The sequence below is a fragment of the Cheilinus undulatus genome, linkage group 5, assembly GCF_018320785.1.
Source record: "Cheilinus undulatus linkage group 5, ASM1832078v1, whole genome shotgun sequence".
Classification (NCBI taxonomy): Eukaryota; Metazoa; Chordata; class Actinopteri; order Labriformes; family Labridae; genus Cheilinus; species Cheilinus undulatus.
This window is the reverse complement of record NC_054869.1, coordinates 50,078,111-50,100,234: the sequence shown is the minus strand read 5'-3', so window position 1 is coordinate 50,100,234 and position 22,124 is coordinate 50,078,111. Positions and strand designations below refer to the sequence as shown.

The window sequence follows — 22,124 nt, the reverse complement described above, 5'->3', positions numbered from 1 at the left end:
ATCGGACATACATCAGATACTGCTTAAATGCAGCTATTGGTAATGGCGAGTACACGTGTTTATGCACCAATCCGATACTGTTTAGTTTAGCTTTATATTTAGCTTTGTTTAGCCATGCTAAATATTAACGCTATAAAGCAGAAATCAGTTCTTCTTTGCTGTTGGAAAACACTGCATGCACGAGCTACCGTTTTAAGAGCACCAACAAAGAATTAAAGGACCCACTGCAGCAGCAAAGAATGAAGACACAGTTTATCAAGGGTTATATAACTTTGGAACCATAAATAGTTGCCTCTTAATTGTTTTTCCTCTTCAAGCTAGCTGTTGTGCCTTCCCATTGACGCTATTGATGCCTTTGAGTCCCTTGTCCACTTTTGGGGACTTTAATGTTTAAATCCACACCAGTAAACCTGATATTGAATGTCTTTTTATCCATTTTAATCCATTTGTTACCACTAGATTGAATGCTGTCTTATTGTTTACCCTTTGTGAAGGTCTGTCAGCCAATGGCAGGCTGTTCCATAATCACAACATGCAGCCCGGATAGAGCATAATGGAGAGACAGGACCTGTGATGCAGCCCCCTGTGTTATATTTATTTTAATATTTAGTTGGAAAACAACTTTAGGATCACAGAGATGCTTTACATTATGATTCTATTTGTTGAGTTATGTTCTTAGTCAAATAAAGGTCTAAAAATAATTTGCCGGTCTGAACAGTCAGTCCAGAAAGTTCACACTGGTATCAGATCAGTGCTCAGTATTGGCTGATACCCAACACCTTGGTATCGCTCTTGGGAAGGAAATAAATGGTATCAGAACATGTCTAGTTTCCACATATCAAAATTTGTAAAGCATCCCAAAAAAACCAACCCATACCATCCCACATTTTGGCACCCTTACACAGAAGTCTGCTCTGTAAGTGGGCAAAAACGGGAGAAAGAACAGATAATATCTGTTTAAATTAGGGATATTTCGACTCGACAGAGATACACACTGTCACTTTGAGCTGAAATAAAGCGGTTTACAGCTTATTCCCCTCCGCCACTCATCCTTTCTACAACTAGAAAGGACTCGGACACCATGTGACATCACACCCATAGCCTGGATAGTCCACCCACCAAGTGAGGGTATGGTATCTGGGGGTTTAGGGTACCAAAACCTAAATGCTAAATCAAACAGGACCACCTAATGGAACCACGGCTTCAGTGACTAATTGAAATACACTTTATTCTCTATTGTCTCAGGATACCTCATATCAGTGTTACCTTTTCTCCCTGCACATATTTTGACCAGAACAGTTTTAATTTTACAAATTCCAATAGAACTGCAAGGAGATGAACATTTTTAATGCTTTCTGATGGAGATCTTCTGGAGCTGAATGCTGTGGGGTTGAAGGTTTGGGCTTGACAAATGTTCAACTGGTTGTGACAAGTCTCAACTCAGGCCAGACCCCCCCCGATCATTTTAGGGCAGGGGTTAACTGACACCAAAATCAGGCCTAAAATCATAATGAAGCCAGCCATAGCTCACCATTCTTGATGACCAGCGATGTGGAGGCTGAGCTGGGGGGTCCAGAGGTCTCACTGGTCTCAGGGCTGGAGGGGGTCAGAGCACTGTGGCCCCAGGAGGAGATGGGGGCCCTCTGGGAGGGAAGAAAGCTGGTTGGCTGGGAGCAATTCTGAAAATCAGACATGCGGCAAAGGGATTAATTGACATGCTTAGTGGCCTTCTACACTGCTAAAGATTCATCCACACAAATTGAAGTCTGAGTTACAGTATGAACTTTTCTTAAGAGGGAATGTCTTCTCTGTACTGTGATGATGGATCTGATCATTATTATGCACTTCTAACTCACTCACCGTGAAAGATAAGGCCTTCCTCTTCTCTTTGATCCTCTTTATGGCATTCCTCACCTAAATGAGAAGCAGCGATTACACCCACTGGTTAGTCCAAAAGGCAGGTAACCTCACATACCACACAAAGATGCATTCAAAGATTCTGCCGCAGTGACGGCAGCCTGCAGCACTGACAATGGACAGAAAGCATCCTCACCTCACTGTTGTAAACAGCATACACCAAGAAGATGTAGAGGCCCTGTGGAGAGGAGAGAGACGCATTAGGAGGCTGATGTGAAAGGACAAAAGTGGAGCAGAATAAACTCCGTTTATACAGCTTCACAGAGTCCATATAATACTCCAATATGTCATGTCTGTTTGTATTGAAAGCAATGAAGAGGGGATAATTTAGAGCAAAATACTTCTCTCACCCTTTAATCTGGGAGGCTTTTCACTCCCTTTTTGGCATCAACTTCAGTCAGATTCAGTCGGGTGTGGCTGAACTGAAACCAAATCTGATTGCTCTCATGTGTGTGTTTTTACTCTTAAAAGTCCTTCTTGTAACCACCTGTACATTCTGAATTTTTAAGAACTGTGCATCGCTAAACGGTAAAACCTTTAAGGGACAGGTTATGCTTCAACTGCACACTGTTTTAGCAGAGTCTGCCAGGAATAAAAGGAATTTACAGTGCTTAACAAATTTATTGGACCACCTGTCATATTTGTCTCAGAGACCATCCAGCATCATGAAGTGCTTCAGTGCAGACTCTTTCATTTTCAGTGAGCTCTCCACATTTTACCATTTTGAACAGGAATGAGGAATTTCAAACTGAATTCACCTTTTTATACCCAAATTTGAGCTGGCTCACCGGGCTTCTTTGAGGAGTCAGAAATGAATCAAACATAACATTCAACCACTAAAACTAACATTTATACTGAGACAGGCAGACAGTTTAGAGCTATAAAGTCATTAGCATTGTCATTAGCTGCTGAAAAGCTTAAACTCCCTGATGTTGCTCTTCCCTTTCCCATGATGATTAGCACTGGAGGCTTTTCCTGTGACAGACAGGAATAGAATGTGTCTATCATCAGATACTTTACTAAACTTTAGCATCTCAAAGCGAACAGTCAGGAAGGATTAAACTGTGGCTGCTTGGAGAGAGACAGTCACAGTCTGCGTAGCTGCCTGGCTCTGTCCCACAGAGAGGCAGAAGTCTGGGATTATATTCACTGTTTTCTGGCACATATCTCTCTGTTATGATACTTGTAATGACTCAAAGGCCAATGTGGCTGATAGATTTGGGATTTACCTCAAAATAACCTAAGCACAGCATGTAGCTGGCTGTTAACTTTCAAAATGGAGGCAGGGACATCAGGGTGTAGAACTGCTCTGTGATTTTACATTGTTGTAGCGTTAGGGGGCAGGTTTTCCCCAGAGGGACTGGTGATGTCATGGGCATCTTATATTTGCCCTGCTTGAATACAAACAAGCCAGGAAAGAGGTGTACAACTTTCTAATGGTCTTAATCCAAACTTCGGCCACACAGTGTTTCACATGTTTACAGCAACCTTATTCTAATATATCTAGATTGTTATGAAACAAAGTTTGGATTTCACTTTACAAGGACTATAATGAACAGAGTAAAAATGACCTAACTGAAGTAGTTTCCTTCTTCAGTTTTATATTGAATGAACCAGTAACCAGAGAAATGTAATATTCAGAAGAAGAGCCTCTGCTGGATGTCATCCTTCAGCCCTACAAGCTCTCATCCTGCTACCTCAGCCCTCAAACCGTCTCCATCATTCTCTACTTTCTTAGAATTCTAAAGCAGCCAAGTGCTGTTCAGTTTTTCTTCTTTTAGAGAAGCTCCGACCCATCGTCTTCCTCCTTCCTACATGAGGAAGAACTCCTACTGTAGTGTTATCTGCCCTCAGCTGGAGACTGGCAGTAAATCTAAATTAACTAGCAGCTCTGTGGGGGTCATTGAGGGGCCAGCTTGTTTTGATTAATTAAAGAGCGACGGAGACGGGGGTGGATGGGATGAGAAGAAGTAGGGAGAGACAGGAAAGGGATGTACAGAATGGACAAAAGGTAGAAGAAGAACAGGGCCAGTGTATAGAGAGGAAGTAAGTGCAGTGTTATCAGGGGAGAGAGAGGTAAATGTGGAATGACCTGTTGTTTTAAGGACTGACTCCCTCTCCCACAGCTAAAATCAGACAGTAATTTTTCATTTTAACATTCTTGTAAAGCTGTGGGTTCTATAGAAACAAAGATCTTCACCTATAAAGCGTTTTAAGATGCTTATGTGTCAAACAACATTACTTGATGGTATTAAGGTGACTATTTCAAGAGCCACAGATATTCATAAAACAGCTTAAAACATCTATTAAATATTCATGAAAGAAAATTAGTTAACCATTCAATTAACAGTTTACAACTAATTATGTGACAGCTAATGAACTAAGGACTAGAGTTGATAATCAAGTGCAAACATGAGCTGTATTTCACCATGCATTCCCTGATCTGATTTTATAATGCAAGACATGATGCAAAAACACCAATGTATTTTACCATTAGTCAACGGTAGGCAACTGCCTTGGGCCCCCAGACTAGGAGAAGCTCCAAGAGTAGGGTGACCATATGTTCAATCCTCAGAATAGGGAATTAGGTTTCATCGCAACCCCACACTGAGTTTCCGTTAGCTGGTAATTGCCGGTCATTGGCTGGTAAAATGGGCGGAAGTCCGGCAGATAAACATATAACTGGTCAAAATGTCGGGCAGAAAACATGCAAATGACCAGATAAGTAAATACTGAATACTTGCATAGTATATTTTGTGTAACCTAGAAGATATGTTGCGAGAATGTGTTAATATAAACTAAAAGTTGCCTAATCTTACTACATCTACTGTCCTGCGGTGCTGGGGTTGTTTATCTCCTCAGACGGCAAGCACATGGCTAATTATGTATGCACAGTGACGTCAAAGTGAATCTATCTCTCTACTGCGCCTGCTCATTACTGCTGGAGACTCTGCAGGGAAAGTTTGACCAGAGCTTTCGCATAAAGCAGAATTTTAATCTAAATGAGGTTTTCCTGGTTAACCAAAGGCTTAATATCATCAGCGGTATGGAGGGAGTCTGTCATCGTTGTGAGTAATGAAGAGGCTGAATCAAAGGAAACTGTACAACTGAGCATCTGAAACCCCGATGCAACAGCAGAGAGAGGCCTACGCTGGCTAATTAGCAGAGGTAGTCTTGGATAAGCCATCAATGAGAGGAGGACTGGACTATCTGCTGTGGAGCTTTTATCTTTTTGGGATTAGTCCAAATAAACCAGGATGGTTGGATTTACTGCTTTATTGGAGGTTACAGTGATATCATCATGAGGACTGATATTAGCAACTGACGGTAAGACTCATTTTTTATTTGGAATGTAGAGTTCTAATGCAGTGTCCAGTTAAGAGAGCACTTTTGTTATATGTTTGAAAGCTTTGTGTGGAGGATGGTATTTGGCTGATGTAAGCTACAAAGAACTTAGCGGCCAATGAGCTAACAGGCTAACGGTGCTAATGTGAAGCTAACTGTTGTTTATGAGTTTAATGTGGGCGATTATTGTGTAACTGACTGTGTGTGTAAGGAAAAGCGCGCAGCCTTTATTTTGATACTTCAAACCACTTACACAAAGAAACATAAGAGAAAGTCGTTGTGCAGTCGTTTCTAGTGTGTAATCACGTGTCTACCAGTTTATAATAACGGGGTAATAATTAGTCAGGTTTATTGACGGCTTGGTTTCTACTGTCTCGGTTTTGGGTCAGGTCTAGAAATAAAAATGTGTCCTCTCTCCCGTTTAGTGCAGACTTGTGTATCAATGTATCACAGAGTATCAGATTTATGCATTTTGCTGCTGTTAATGCAGAAAAATAATGTTAAAGCAAATGTCTGGTAGTTGTTCTAAATGGCCAGAATTCTTGAGGACTGCTGGTCATTTTGACTGGCGACAAAAAAGTCTAGCGGAAACGCTGACCCCACATATACAGTACTGTGCAGAAGTTTCAGGCATGTTTAGGCCAAAATATGAGGCTGAAGTAAGGCGTGTAATGGTACGCCCACCTGAGGGCCCCATTGGGTGGGAAGGAGGATTCGCACAACCCAGGTCATGCTCTGGATGTCCTTGTACATTACCAAGGGCATGGGAAAATAATCTGATGAAAACAAAACAAAAACCACAGCTTTAGGGTGGGGTTATGGGTAGATGTGTTGCTTCAATAAGCCTAGGGTACTGTTAGGGCGGGTAGGAGGGTTGCCACAGCCCCCTGGTTGTCGTGTGTATGTTCTAAGCACCTTAAAACTGTTGGTGGTTGTTGGGCGTATTACCAGGGGTGCAAAGGCCCAGACAAAAGAAATGCTGTCAAGCTCGACCTTGGCTGCTGAGAGACATACGCACATGTCAACACATTTGGCCGCCCTCCCTCCTCTCTTCAGCCTGGGGTTGTGGAACATCAGGACCTGTGAAGGACCGTTGACACTCTACATGCCTCTGCAAACTTCTGCACAGTACTGTATGAGCTTACATCCGAGGATTTTGAAGATTCTTGAGCTTATACATCATTTTAAGGTAAAACAAACAGGAAGTCTGCCATTTTTATTTTTGTGGTCAAAAAGCAGCACATTTAACATAACATAATTCTTCTTTATTGTTTTTTTTGTTTTAAGGTTTGGTGTTTAAATGTCAATCAGATCCACTAATGTGCCTGAGACTGCTGTAGTATGCATGCCAGGCCAGTAGTTGGCAGTGTGACTGACAATGAAACACATGCATGCACACCTATCCTTCCTCCTGGAAGGATAGGTGACATGGCTGACACACAAATGTTTGTGTGGACAGATGAGGTCGGGTTGCTTCCTAGTGACAGTCAACCACAAAATAAATATATATTTAAAAAATGGGAACATATAAATGTTGGCTGGAAGTGAGCAGCACAAACAAACAGCACATTTTTGTGTGGTCTGTGCAGCACCAGGCCAAGATCAAGTCTCTGACGGACTACATGCAGAACATGGAGCAGAAGAAGAGACAGCTGGAGGACAGCCAGGACGCTCTGACCGAGGAGCTCCCTAAGCTGCAGGCTCATGGTTCGCACATTTATATTAACCATTAAAACATCTTAGCTCAAGTAAAAACAGGCTAACTTGATGGAATTTTCCTCTTTGTTTTTCATCAGAGAAAAGACAAGATGTCAGGAGAGGAGAAGGAGAAGGGGGACATCGGCAGACCCGATGGGGACGGGGACATAAAGGTGAGGAGGAAACACTTCACTAAGAATCTCTGTTACAGAAATGACAGATTGAAATAGCTGAATGTTTTTGTGTCTGTGTGGCACAGAAAACTCTGGAGGAGCAGCTGGAGAACCACAGAGAGGCTCACCACAAACAGCTGAGCCCACTGAGAGACCAGATCGGAGACGAGCAGAGGATGCTGGACGAGCTCACAGTAAGTCTGACTGTTTTAAATCCAACTACATTTTTAAAGACGTTAGAGACCACAGACATAAAAAGGAACACATGGCATGAGATATTTGAATCAAAGTCTGCAGTAAAATAAGTATATTAATTATTAAGACCAGTGTTACTGAAAACTGCTCAAAAAAAGAGCCATAATGTTGAAAAATACCTTGCAATAGCCACATTTAAAGTGGTGAAAAGTGGCAAAAATGGATTAAAAGAGGCATAAATGGTCAAATAAAATGGCAAAAACTGTGTGAAAAATGTCAAAAAAGGAGTTACAGATAACAAAAATGGTCAGAAAGCAGCAAAAAAGTGCTAAAAATTGTGAAAAGTGACTAAAATGGCCAAAAAGCGGAAACAGAATTGGTGAAAAGGCGAAAAATAGGCATTAAATGGCAAAAACTAGGTGACAAGTAGCAAAAATGGGGGAAAAGTGATATAAAAAAAGGAGTTATGGATGATAAAAATAGTCAGAAGCTGCAAAAATGTGGTAAAAAATAGTAACAAGTGACTAAAACAGGCAAAAAGCAGAAAAAATGTGGTAAAGATTAATGAAAAGTGACTAAAATGGTCAAAAAGTTGCAAAAATGTGGTATAAAATAGTGAAAAGTGACTAAAATGGCAAAAAGCTGGAAAAAATGTTAAAAAATAGTGGATGTGACTAAAATGGGCAAAAAGATGCAGAGATATGCAAAAAATGAATGAATAGTGATTAAAATGACCAAAAGCAGCAAAAAAATGGTGAAAAGGTGCAAAATTGGAATTAAATGGCAAAACGGGTGAAATGTGACATTAAAAAAGAAGTTAGAGATGATAAAAATGGTCCGAAAGTGGCAAAAATGTAGTAAAAATTAATGAAAAGTGGCTAAAATGGTCAAAAAGCAGCAAAAATGTGGTAAAAAAAATAATAAGTGACTAAAAAGGTCAAAAAGCAGCAAAACAAAAAAAATGGTGAGAAGGTGCAAAATTTGAATTTAATGGAGAAGCGACATAAAAAACCAGTTACAGACGACAAAAATGCCAGAAAGCAGCAAAAAATGTGGTAAAAAATAAATAAAAGGAAGTAAATTGGTGAAAAAGCTGCAAAAATGTGGTAAAAAAGTGAAAAGTTACTAAAATGGGCAAAAAGATACAAAAATTAATGAAAAGTGACTAAAGAAGTGGCACAAATGGGCTAAAGCAGCAAAAATGGATTAAGAGTCTCAAGAGTCTCAAGAGTCTTACTGAGCCAGGAACTTTTAGCTGCATACGACTGTAGTCTGGCTTTACACTGGCTCTAAAAGTCTACACACACCTGTTACATTGTTGTCATGTGAAGGTTCCCTACCTGGGGTCCGGGCACCCCTGGGGGGGCGCCTATAATGAACTTTAATTTATAGAGTCATGATTGAAAATGTAAGAGAAAGTATTAGAGACCTCTAAAAGGTCCAATAAAATAAAGAGGATCTGTACATTTCTTGGAAAAAGGTGACATTTAAAAGTACATTGTTGAGATGATGAAGTCGTATTTTTTCAAGAACCTGAACTCAGAATTTTCTAGTTCAAAAGTCCTAAATTATTTCATCATACACTTTAAAATGTCAGAATTTAACATTCTAAACTAGTGAATTTACAAGGATCCAAACTGAAAACAATGAATAGAAATGTCTCTTCAGAGTCTGGGGAATAATGATAATGTGATCATTCTTGGATCATTTCCTCACTGATCAATCCTACTAAGAAAAATCTCCTGATTAGATCAACTGTAGGACTTATGGAAGGAAAACAGCTTCCTCTGTTGTAATTTTCTTTTTCCACGGCTCTTTTGGATTTTATAATGTCAAAAAATTCTACCTTTTAGTTGACATAAATTTCCAGTTTTCTTTTTCTGGTAAATTTATGACTTGTTAAATTAGAAATGTTTGAGATTTTACTTAAAAATTGACTGAACCTTCTCATTTTGGTATTCTTATGGTGGCTCTTAATGCCGTTGTAATAATGGATAGTTTATATGCAGATATTTATGAAGAACTCATTTATGCAGGCCTGTTATGCTGGGATTTAGTCAACAAAACAATAACAATGATGTTTAATTTTTCAGAGATTGTCCTGGGGGGCTTTAGAGTGTTTAGAGTAGAGGGACCCCTAAAGAAAAAAGGTTGGGACCCACTGATGTAAAGGTCTATCATTTCAGAAATGTTCTGCCTTCTACCATTTTTGAAGCCAAATAACTGTTTGGAGAAATTTCCAGAAACCAGATGAACAAAATGAATCTATGTTGATGTGGTTTGTTGACATTTGTCCAGACAGTTACTCTGCTGTTAAAAAGCAGCCAATCAGAGCTTAGCAAGCGTCTCCTTCAGTCTGAATCAGGGTCTGCTGCTGGAGCAGGAGAGGCTGATGTCAGAACAGGACAAACTGAAGACTGAAGAGCAGGAGAAGGACGCTAAGCTGCAGAAAGTCATGTGAGTAAAGGACTCATCCGTACGTTTATTTATGTGGAATGTGAGTTCATATGGTTTTTGTTTGCAGGCTGCTGAATGAGCAGAGGGAGCAGACCAGAGAGGACCTGGAGGGCCTGGAGGGTCAGGGTACCAAAGTATCATTTATTTTGACAAGGCATTTGAACGTACGGAAATCAAGAAAACGGACAACTTCACTGGTTTTTCCATTTGTGTCCAGAATGGAAAAACCAGTGAAGTTGTCCATTTTCTTGATTTCCGTACGTTCAAATGCCTTTTCAAAATAAATGATACTTTGGTACCCTGACCCTGACCCTGACCCTGAAGGAGGCCACGGTAAGTATTTCCTGTTTGTACAGTGGAGGAGATGAAGTCTCCATGGGGGGCTCAGTGATCATCCATGCATGCAAATAAAGACTCCATCCTGTAAAACTCCAGCTGTGTCTGCGTTTTTGTTGCATAACCCCCTACTTACATCTCTGAAGGATCCCCAGGGGGACACCGCACCGCGTCCCCCCTTCTCCATCAGGCATGCCTTGATCCAGGTACCGGCCACAGTGGGGTTTGAACCCCAGCATCCCCTGCAGAACTGGTCTAGTCCAGTCCTCTGTGCCACCGCCGCCATACCTTTCACGCTACCATCTCTTCTCCTGGTGCATTTATCCTCTTTGTTCAGGATGTGGCTTTAAAATTCACTGAGACCAAGAAGGGGTTTGAACCTGGAACCTCCAGACTCTGAGTCAGTCCACTATCTCTTTAGGCTACAGAGCCAGACATGCAGCAGAGCCTCAGAGGGGCTTTTCCTTCTTCTTTTGGACTCAAATCTTAAAAAACTTAAAGACATTGGTTAGATTTGAAAGGCCAACTCCTGTCCAGGTCTCCTGAAGTCTAGATTTGGGCTCAGACTTTTAAACTAGATGAACCCATGGTAAGATTTGAACCTGTGAACTCCTGATTTACAGTCAGTTGGCTTTTCCACTAATCCACTAAGACACACACCTGCTCATGTTTCTCAGAGGATCTGATCTCTGCTTTTGGGGACTGGACTTAAAAATGCACCAAGAATCAAACCCACAACCTTTCAACTCTATGGTAGAATTCTTTACTCCTGAGTCAGCGATTTACACCAGCAGCTTCAAAAATCCACAGAAGATTTGAACCAACAACTTCATGATTTCAGAGCAGCTACCTGTCCAACTGAGCTAAAACATAGGCTAAACCTAACCGTAGTTTCTCTGAGACTTCACATCTGGAGAAGAACATCTCTACAATCCACAATCTTTGCTGCTGAAGACCACTTTCATGCTTGAGTTGCACATTGCCATGAGTGATAATCTTTGCTGCTGAAGACTGTTTTCACATCTTGAGTTGCACATCTCAATGAATGATAATCTTCGCTGCTGAAGACCGTTTTCACATCTTGAGTCGCACATCTCCATGAGTGATAATATTTGCTGCTGAAGAACATTTTCATACTAGAGTTTCACATCTGTCCCACCGCCGCCATACCTTTCACGCTACCATCTCTTCTCCTGGCGCATTTATCCTCTTTGTTCAGGATGTGGCTTTAAAATTCACTGAGACCAAGATGGGAGTTGAACCTGGAACCTCCAGACTCTGAGTCAGTCCACTATCTCTTTAGGCTACAGAGCCAGACATGCAGCAGAGCCTCAGAGGGGCTTTTCCTTCTTTATTTGGACTCAGATCTTAAAAAACTTAAAGACATTGGTTAGATTTGAAAGGCCAACTCCTGTCCAGGTCTCCTGAAGTCTAGATTTGGACTCAGACCTTTAAAATAAATGAATCCATGATAAGACTTGAACCTGTGAATTCCTGATTTACAGTCAGTTGGCTTTTCCACTAATCCACTAAGACACACACCTGCTCATGTTTCTCAGAGGATCTGATCTCTGCTTTTGGGGACTGGACTTAAAAATGCACCAAGAATCAAATCCACAACCTTCAAACTCTATGGTAGAATTCTTCACTCCTGAGTCAGCGATTTACACCAGTAGCTTCGCAAATGCACAGAAGATTTGAACCAACAACCTCATGATTCCAGAGCAGTTACCTGTCCAACTGAGCTAACACACAGGCTGAACCTAGCCACAGTTTCTCTGAGACTTCACATCTGGAGTAGAACATCTCTACAATCCACAATCTCTGCTGCTGGAGACCATACATGAGTAGCACATCTCCATGAGGAATGATCTTTGCTGCTGAAGACCGTTTCCACATCTTGAGTTGCACATCTCCATGAATGATAGTCTTTGCTGTTAAAGACCATTTTCACATCTTGAGTTGCACATCTCCATATGTGATGATCTTCAATGCAGAAGACCGTTTTCACATCTAGAGTAGCACATCTATATGAGTGTTAATCTTGCTCCAGATGTTTTTCCTCTCTCCTACAGCATCCATTACCATTAAATGCATACCAACAATTATGCAAATTAGGTGTTGACGTCATTTAGCGACTTCTGGCTACTTTCAGGACAGCCAATAGCTTCTTTCCTTACTGAGGAGTTGGCAACACAGAGCCTAGTTCAGTCTGAAGCAGAACTCAGGAGATACAGAAACTATTCTGCCTTTTCACTCCAGGGTGCCATGACAGGGCTGGTAAACCTCCATTGTGTTTTTCAAAGTAAAAGCTTGATCTGTTTGTTTATGTGGGGAGAAAATCTGCGTTTCTTTATGGTACTCTTATTCTTAAAGTGTTTCTCAGACAGCTCTTCTGTTGTTGCAGTAACATGCAAAGTTGATTTGGTTTTTAACATTCCTTTTCTTTCTTCTCCATGTGCATTATCTAAATACATCAGATTATAAGAGATTTTAATTTACATGTGATATATATACATATACAGTGCTTAACAAATTTGTTAGACCACCACCCAAAGTAATTACCAAAATCATTTTTTAGGTTTCTGCAATGGTTAATACACCAATATGTAGAAGCTCTTTAAACCAAATGATATTTTTAATGCTAAAATATTCACATTCACACACTGACAAGTTGTCTTCAGATGTCAGAGGGTGTCAGGTGTCAGTCTTTTTAAAGTCTTTTAAGTCCTCTAGTGCAGTGATTCTCAACCTTGAGGAGAGGAGGTCTCCAGATGCCTAAAAAACAAACCCATAGTATTTTTAAGATTACACATTTGCTACTTGACATCAATTTTGCCAAATTCACATCTGTTTTTATCATTTTCTCCCACCAATTTTAACACATTTTTGCCAATTAAAACCCATTTTTGTCCATTTTAAACCCTTTCTTTCTGCCTATTTTTTGCCACTTTTAAACCAAATGTTGCCACTTTCTGCATATTGTTGCCTCTGTTGACCCATTATTGCCTCAATTAGCCACTTTTTACCACCTTTTTGCCCATTTGTGCCCATTTTAACCAATTTGAACCACATTTCACTTTTATTATCCCATTTTTTGGCAGTTTAACCCATTGCTGCCTACTGTTTCTGCCTCAGTTAACCCATTTTTGCCACTTTTAACCCCCCCTACTAATTCTTATGCCTGTTTTTGCCTCTTTAACCCATTTTTGCCATTTTGTGCTTATTTTTGCCACTTTCTTTAATTTTCACCGCTCCTAACTCAATTTTACTGGATTCAAAATCCCATTTGATCAACTTCCCCACCTATTTTTGACACTTTTAACCTATTTTAATTCTGTTTTTAAGCTAGGGGATTTAAATTTTGAATAAGGCTACTTACTATGGCACAATATAACTAAAAATGGTTTATTTGGTAAGAGTGGTTATATTCCGGTTAAAAATATGGATATATCAGCTTTATTCTACAATGGACCATGATTTTGCTGACCTCCCTGGTCCCCCAGTTTATATGGGCCCCAGAAAGCTCTCCCCTTTTTCCCCCTCTTATGAGCAACCTTGTTTGAACATGACTATTCTAGAATGTGCATGGCTGTGTTCAAACATCTTCAGGCACAGTCAGGGTCCCCGGTCTCTGGCACCTTTATTTTGGGGGTCTCAGGCTGAAAAGGTTGAGAACCCCTGGTCTAGTGTAAGGCTGGCATTATATTCTGGATTTGATAGTAAGAACAAAAACACCTTTTTCCTATCAAAGAGAGCTCTCAGTGCTGTTCTCTGCTCCTCTTTAACTAAAGAAATGTTGTCCAGTTCAGAATCAACTGCCTTTATGACTGAACTTTATGACCGTAAGTTTGGGTTCATGAATAAAAAACCTAAAGTAAAGATGAATAAAATGTGTCTGTTTACCTGGAATGCATTGAGAGCGATGAAGACGTAGGCCACTACTACAGACAGATGGACGAGGACTCCACACAGCCAGGTCAGACCCAGCACAGGCAGCAGGATGAGAACCGGGCGGGTCACGGCCCTGTACCACACAAATATGAGTAAGTGATACAGCAAAATAAATATGAATAGGACTAAAGACTAGAAGATCTATGTAACTAAACTTTTCACTGTGATCCCCCAGTACTCTGTGAACGGCTTTGAAAACACAGGTATAGATCCACAATAGAAGCCAGAAGAGAGGAGTTTTCAAGGTATTTTGATGACATTTTCTTCAAATATGTCCTCCTTGAATCTTCATCCAACATCCCTGCGCAGCTATAGATTTTACCGCCTACCACAGTTGTCATTCTGCTCCTTGCAATCATCCTTTCAATGATACTGTGCTTATACGGCCAATAACCATTTCATGGGGCAAGGCGTAAAAGGTTGCCTTTGTTCAAAACCCCATTGTTGTCAGGCTGCTGCACCTGGGTAGAAAGATTGAGTTTTAAGACTGCGCTGTGTCTGCAAGGACAAAGACAGCACCCACTTCCCTCTCTTCCCTTTTATATTTGAATGTCGATTTCCCTCTAATCTCCTGAATTCTCATAGCCCTCTAGAGCTGGCACAGACTTTAGCGTGTTTGTGAGGGAATGAAGAGAGACAGCCAGCAGGGGAAATGGATTTCTTGCAATACCATCAGTTTAACACAAATGTGTGAAAATAAAGTCGACTGCAGACTGAGTTGAAGGACACTTTAGCTGATTATGAAAAGGGATCCAAGTCTCTGAGGTTTATTAGTAATGCCTTCTAATTCTAGAGCACTGACCTGTGCCTCTGTAAAGGCACATTAGTGTTCAAAATTCTGACAGAAAAACGACCCTGGATATGCTGAAACTAAATCTTGTTCAAGTTATTTTAAGTACAAGATTGAGACAGGAACACTGAGATGGCTTTTAAAATCGTGCATGCACAGTCACCGTGATTCAGCTACTTAGTAGTACAGTATACTTAATTTTTGCACAGAAATGTTGATTAATTGAAAAAAATGACAACACCTTTGTCATTGTTCAGGTGGAGTTCTTACATGACCGCAGACATTTCTATCTGTTTAAAAAGCACAGATATCCTTAATTTTAATATTCATAACAAGCAGGCATAGCAACAGGGTTTATGGGCCCACCTACTTGTCTTACTGGTCCACCCTAAATCATCTGGAGACAGGCTAATATATCATACTTTTATTGATATACACAAGTATTCAGACCCTTTGCAATGAAAGCTTTTATTCAAAGTTTTTTGCAAACTCCAAGCACCGAGGAGAGATTTCCGTCTATCCATCCTGCCATAAAGCCCAGATCAGTGGAGGGCTGCATAGCTCAGTCAGAGTGGCCATCAAGTTCTCGGTCACCTCTCTTACTAAAGGCCGGCTCAGACTACACGAATTCAGCCAGATTTAAGCCCGACTGCTACGTCGCAGCTCGTCATCAAAACTCGGGCCCAATTTTGAGAGTCGGGAATGACAAACCGTCTTGTAGTGTGACATAATTAACGACGCGCCCGGGACTCCTTATGATTCCTCATTACCACAATTCAACAAGTGTAGCATGTCAGAATTTTTCGTACATCGTCGTCTAGTTTGACACCGTGACCTGACATTAACGACGTGAATCCTGACATCTAAAAACATTTGCTCATTATCTTTGCACCATCATTTACAAGATTTACAGCTTTTATCCCCTTTTATTCCCTAAAACTACCTGCACATTTTATTTTATTTACGTTAGCACATGCATATCTTAAGTTCTATCTGAAGGAGAGCCAGCCCATATTGTCCTCCTTTTGATACATCCATACTTATTATCCATAATCCAATCCATAATTGTTTCTTAATTTCCTTTTTTTTAAGCAAAAGACCGCTACAAGCACATAGAGCGCTTCTGTTGTAGAGTGATTCTCTACTCTTTGAGCTTTGAGCTCTGCAGACAGATCCTTTGACCTCATGGCTTGGTTTTTGCTCTGATATCATTGTCAGCTGTGAGGCCTTCTAAATCATGCCCAATCACTTCAATTTACCACAGGTTGACTCGAATCAGGGGCTGCATGGCTGCACAGCAAGAAGGTCCCTGGTTTGCTTCCCGGTCAGGGCCTTTCTGTGCAGAGTTTGCTTGTTCTTCCCGTGCATGTGTGGGTTCTCTCCGGGTACTCCGGCTTCCTCCCACCACTAAAAAGATGCTTATTAGGTCAACTGGTGATTCTAAATTGGCTGTAGATGTGAATGTGAGCGTGCCTGGTTGTCTGTCTCTATATGTCAGCCCTGTGATTGACTGGTGACCATTCCAGAGTGTACCTTGCCTCTCGCCCAATGACAGCTAGGATAGGCTCTAGCCAACCCGCGACCCCCAATGGGATAGGTGGTATAGAAAATGTATGGATGGACTCCAGTCAAGGTGTAAAAACATCTCATTAAAGATCCAGATAAATAAGAGGAACCTGAGAAAATTTCCAAGTGTTTTTGAAAAGGGTCCGAATACTTATGTCAGTGTGATATTTCAGTTTTTTCTTTTTCAGCAATATGAAAAAAAAAATCTAAAATTCTGATTTCACTTTGTCAAAAATATTTTTTTCAACTCTAGCATCGGGCAACAACATTAGAAAGTTGAATAAAATGTAAGGGGTCTGAATGCATTATTTAATTTAAATATTTCTTACAGTTCTGAGTAGTCGCTTAGGGGCTGTATTGTAAACTAAAATCATTCTTTTTTGACGATAACATGAGAATGTGGATCATCAAAATGTACTAAAAAAAAGGACAAGAACGCAAAAAGTCACTTGTCTTACTACTATTGGTGGCTGTTTCTGTGCAGCCAAACAGTGAAATGCTTTGTTAAAAGACAAATTCATCTTGTTGGATGAATATTTGTATCTCTCATATGCATTTTGAACTGAACAACTCACTAGATATCTGCATTTTGAGTAATTTGAGTTCATAAATTCACAAGGACACCACCATGTTTTGGTCCACACTGGTAGAGTGATGTCACAGTGCCACAGCGCTTAAAATGGACATTTTAATTTAAAAAATAATCATTTTGTAGGTTTAAAGAGACCCATGAGAACACAGTATTTTAATTGTACTGCAGAAAAAAGTATCAAAGGTCAAAGCATCAAAATGCCTCTTCATTTGTATGTTCTTGGTGATATACTCATTTTCATGACTTCATTAGTATGCTTCTGCATCCCGCATTGTTTCTGATCAGTGTTTGATTTTCAGCAAACTGGATCAATTTTTTAAAAATGATTTTATTTGTTTTATATCCTTCAAATACATAAATCAAGCATCATGACTACTGGCCTAATTTGAAGCCTGAGAATGAGATTACACTGGGAGGCCAGCGTCTCCTGCACCTGTTTGGAGTTCTTCAGCATTCCTGGATTTAGCAGCCATAATATGCTGCTGGTATGTTACGTGCATACTAAATTATAGCATGGCAGAATTTCTAGGAACGTTAGAACTGCCATCTGGTAGCCATGGCAACATGAACACTCTTGATACAAAGAAAAATATGTATGCTGCTCAACCTCTGACTAGCAATCATGTTGTATGTAGGAGACAGTGAATCCATCTGTGGTTTTAACAGGAATGGGAACAAGATTAGTCTGATGATATTCTTTGTAAATCTAGTTTCATTATGACCAAAACCAACAATGAATGTTTCTGACATGTTTAAGACCTGAGATATCTAACTCCTCTGAGCTGAGGAGCTTCATTGTTGGACACAGCAGAAAGCCACACCTGTGCTGGGCGATATGAAGCTTTACTATCATGAACAGACTCTGCAGTTTATTCTAAATCAGTCCTACAAACAATCCTCCTGTAAAAACTCCCACTGATAAAGCCTCAGCTTAATACAATCAGCCAATTCAACAATTCCAGCTGTTTGTGAACCTTCATAACATCCCTATATGTGCATCAAACATCCCTTTTTACATTAGAATTGATGGGGCAATGTAAGACACTGTAATATTATTTTTGTAAAAAAGGTGTTATTGTAAATTTTAGGGTGCTTTCACACCTATAGCTTGTTTGATTTTTTTCTAAATCAGGTGATTTAATTTTTCATTGTTGCATTGTTTCTCTTGAGTCTGTTTGTGTTCATAATGAAAGCAGGGCTGTCCTTATGGCATGCAACTGCTTCAGTGTTGAAGCCACTAGATGCCATACAGGACCTATAAAAACTATTCACCATCTTGGATGCTTAAACCTTGTATTGATTTTTTAACCCTTTACCTACTGACCCAGCGCCTGCACTGTGTTTTATATGTCCGGAATATTATTACTGTAACTCTGTCAAAGTTTGTCTGATCAGAAAAATTTCAACGGTGTTGGAAAGCTGAGAATTGTGGGCATGTGGACATATATGGCTCATTACGGTACTCGCAACCATATGATTTGGGCATTCATAGCAAAACACCAGAAGTATCACGAGACCACTACACGGACTCTCAACACTGTAACTCCTCGAAAGTTTGCTCAATCTAAAAAATTCCAACGCTGACAGAGAGATGAGAATCTGTGCTTTCCAGCAATATATGATGTGTGGTATATATATTACGGTAACGTCTAACAGCACCACCAAAACCGCAGCTTTAGCAGAAGATGAGTGAGAAAGGAGAGTGAAGGAAGAGATTAAAAGGAGAGCGAGCGAGAGTGGTGTTTTGTTTTCAAAGCTCAAAGCTCTCAGACTTAGGGCATTCCCTGACTATTTTACAGCCATAATAACAAAATATGTCCAAATCACCATCTTTAGACTCAGTAGGTAAAGGGTTAAATCAATCATGCTCAATTCAATGAGGCTCTTTTGACACAAAAACACTCTTTAATGTCAAAGTAAAAACAGATTTCTTCAAAGTAATGTCAATTAAATAAAAATAAGTATTGTAAAATAAGTGACTGCATAAATATTCACTCCCCTATAAAGTGGCTGACCTAATCCAACAGAGGTCAAGCCAATTGCTGCTAGCGGTGGTGCAGACACCTGTGTCTGGAAGGTGCATTCACTGGTTAATCAGTATTTTTGGCTACCATTACACCATGAAAACAAAAGAACACCCCAACCAACTCAGAAAAGGTTATTGAAAAGAATAATTCAAATGATTGATACTGAAACATTTCCAAGGCTCTGAACATCCCCCAGAGTTCAGTTAAATCCATCACTGAGAAATGGAAGGATTATGTCACATGTGTAAATCTGCCTAGATCAGACCATCCTCACAAACTGAGTGACCGTGCAAGAAGGAGACTAGAGAGAGGGGCCCCCAAGACACCAATGACTACTCTGAAGGAGCTCCAACTTTCAGCAGCTGAGAAGGCAGAGACTTTGCAGACAACAACTGTTGGTCTGTTACTTCACCAGTCAAAGCTTTATGGGAGAGTGGCAAAGAGAAAGCCACTGTTGAAGAAAACTCAGATTAAATCTAGACTAGAGTTCACCAAAAGCTACGTGGGAGACTTCATTGTCAAAAGATGCCAAACACTGTTCATCACCACAAACACATCATCCCCACTGTGAGGCACAGTAGTGGCAGCGTCATGCTGTGGGGATGCTTCTCAGCAGCCAGCTCTTAAAGGCTTGTAAAGGTAGAGGGTAAAATGAATGCAGCTATAATGTGGAATAACTTCCATATGATGGCTAGGTTACCCTCTCTGGTACCACACAGTGCTATTTAAGAACTTGTGTCTTAACTACTTAAAAAAGAAATTTAGATGACCAGTGACAGATGACCAAGGCAATGCATGCTGGTCACACTTTGCATTGTGGGATTGCCAAGTGAGTGGCGGGTTGACTTGAGGCAGCAAGGAAATCATATATCTCATCTATATAGGTAGATAAGCATATTTGTCAAACATTTGAAACTTCTCAAAAATACAGAAGTTTTAAATTTGTGAATCAGAGTATAACCAAGAGGGGCTTTTTAATCTCTGACGGTGTTGTGGTTTAACATGTGCCCATGTTAGCTGCTGACTTTCACCAAATTTCCCTTAAGTTCTTCACATCAGCTCTCAAAAACAAACAAAAGGAGTTGTCAGGAACATTTCTTTGTTTAGTTTTCAGTGAAAACATATCTGAATGGATAGTTTTGATATTAAATGAGAAATAAAGAAGATTTATTCATGAATATTTTTTCAGCATCTGCTGTAACTACAGCCATCTCAGATGTAGGTAAAGGCCGGCTCAGTCTAAACGATTTTTTTGGTTATTCACGATGGCACCATGTCAGACTATGCAACCAAAATCTTGTCCTGTCTTGGCCGACAACCTGTCCACATTACAAAAGTGGTCTGGACCGCTCAGTGTATGCTGACATCACCACTGTCTCCGCGACTGAGTGCGAGTTCACAGGTTGTTGCGGGGCGGGCCAAAGAGTGTCAATCACTCTACAACAGAAGCGCTCTGTGTGCTTGTAGCAGTCTTTTCTTAAAAAAAAGGAAATAAAGAAACAATTATGGTTTGGATTATGGATAATAAGTATGGATGTGTCAAAAGGGGACAATACGGACTGGCTCTCCTTCAGATAAAACTTAAGGTATGCATGTGACAACGTAAATAAAATAAAATGTACACATTAGTTTTAGGGAATAAAAGGGGATAAAAACTGTAAATCTTGTAAATAATGATGCAAAGATAATGTTCTCCTGTTGTTATACGTCAGGATTCACGTCGTTAATGTCAGGTCACGGTGTCAAACTAGACGACGATGTACAAAAAATTCTGAATTCTGGTCTTGTTGAATCATGGTAGTGAGGAATCGTAAGGAGTCTTGGACGCATCGTCAAAATCGGGCCCCAGGTTTGGACGACAAGCTGCAACGTCGCAGTCAGGCTTAAATCTGGCTGACTTCATGTAGTGTGAGCCAGCCTTAAGATTCACTGCCTAAGTCAAAGACCGTTCCAACATGGCCTATATCCTGGGGCGGGCCAAGATTCCCTACTCTTACTGTCGGACACGGCAGCGTTATTTTATTTTACTGAAGATTTTTTTTTGTTTTTGCCAACCTTTTCTTCCAAACAACTTCCCTCAGTGCAGAGCCACTGCTCAAAACAATGTGTTGGGTAGGTCTGCAGCCTCTTGCAGCAGCTTTGTGCAAGTTATGTGTAGATTTTCGTAAAATTATGGTATTAAGTCCACACTAAATCCTGCTTCTTACTATGATGATGGAGCAGCAGTGCGCATGCGCCGTCGTCATCAGTTCAATAGTCTTTTTCTTTGGCATTTGATGGGTTTTCTGTTCAGCGAGCATTTTAGCCATCTTTGAGATAATTTAAATAAGTTAATGTCAAGAAAACACATAAATACATTTTGAAAAAGGGGCAAGTGAGAAATTAACATTGACTTTGTTAGAAGAAATATTCAAATCAACAAATGCATATATTTTAAATTATCAGCAAATAATACATACTGGGGGGGGGGCATGTCTTTTCGTCTGTGTGTATTTGCCTACTGGTTCCAAATTGGTGCCACGAATAATCACAAATATGTACACATTTTCCATAAAATCCCAAACGGTTGCTCTGGGTCACCATTCAGGACTTCTGTTGCATTTGCTTTACCCTGGATTTCTAGTAAAATGTTTTCCATTTGCAACGAGCTTGTAAGACAAATAAACAGAGCCAGAACTGGACGTTTTTTAAGACACGCTCACAAGGAAACGTATTTGGTTGAGGGATACACCTGCTCCATGATCCTAATCAAAGCAAGCCCTCTTTAAAGCACTTTTCCATGATCTTATTAAACAAGATAATACAGGAGATATGTCAGAGGCTGTCAGAATCATTCTCTGAGAAATCATGGTTTAATTTGTGTTTTGTCAGCTGTAGTCGCCACTGCTGTGTAAACATGTTTAAATGTGGGTCTGTCTCATCACATGGCAGGTATCGATACAAAGTACCTTGAATACTGTTGGGGTCTGTGTTGACCCCCAGGTGAACACATAAACCAGTCTGGGAAGGTGGACTTGTTAGGGTTAATAGTAAATATTTCTTTCATCAAAACTTCTTAGTATCACTATAACTAC

At 40.2% G+C, this 22,124-nt stretch overlaps 1 protein-coding gene across 1 annotated transcript in view; it reads right to left on the bottom strand.

Moving 5' to 3' along the window:
* The window catches only part of adgrd2 (adhesion G protein-coupled receptor D2), a 92,225-nt gene that overhangs the window by 5,102 nt on the left and 64,999 nt on the right, over positions 1-22,124 (bottom strand). The window contains exons 20-23 of the mRNA XM_041788251.1: positions 14,028-14,148; positions 2,054-2,095; positions 1,861-1,914; positions 1,532-1,679 (exon numbers count right to left, since the gene is read on the bottom strand). Coding sequence (XP_041644185.1) covers positions 1,532-1,679; positions 1,861-1,914; positions 2,054-2,095; positions 14,028-14,148 — 365 coding nt within the window. The remainder of the gene's footprint in view (positions 1-1,531; positions 1,680-1,860; positions 1,915-2,053; positions 2,096-14,027; positions 14,149-22,124) is intronic.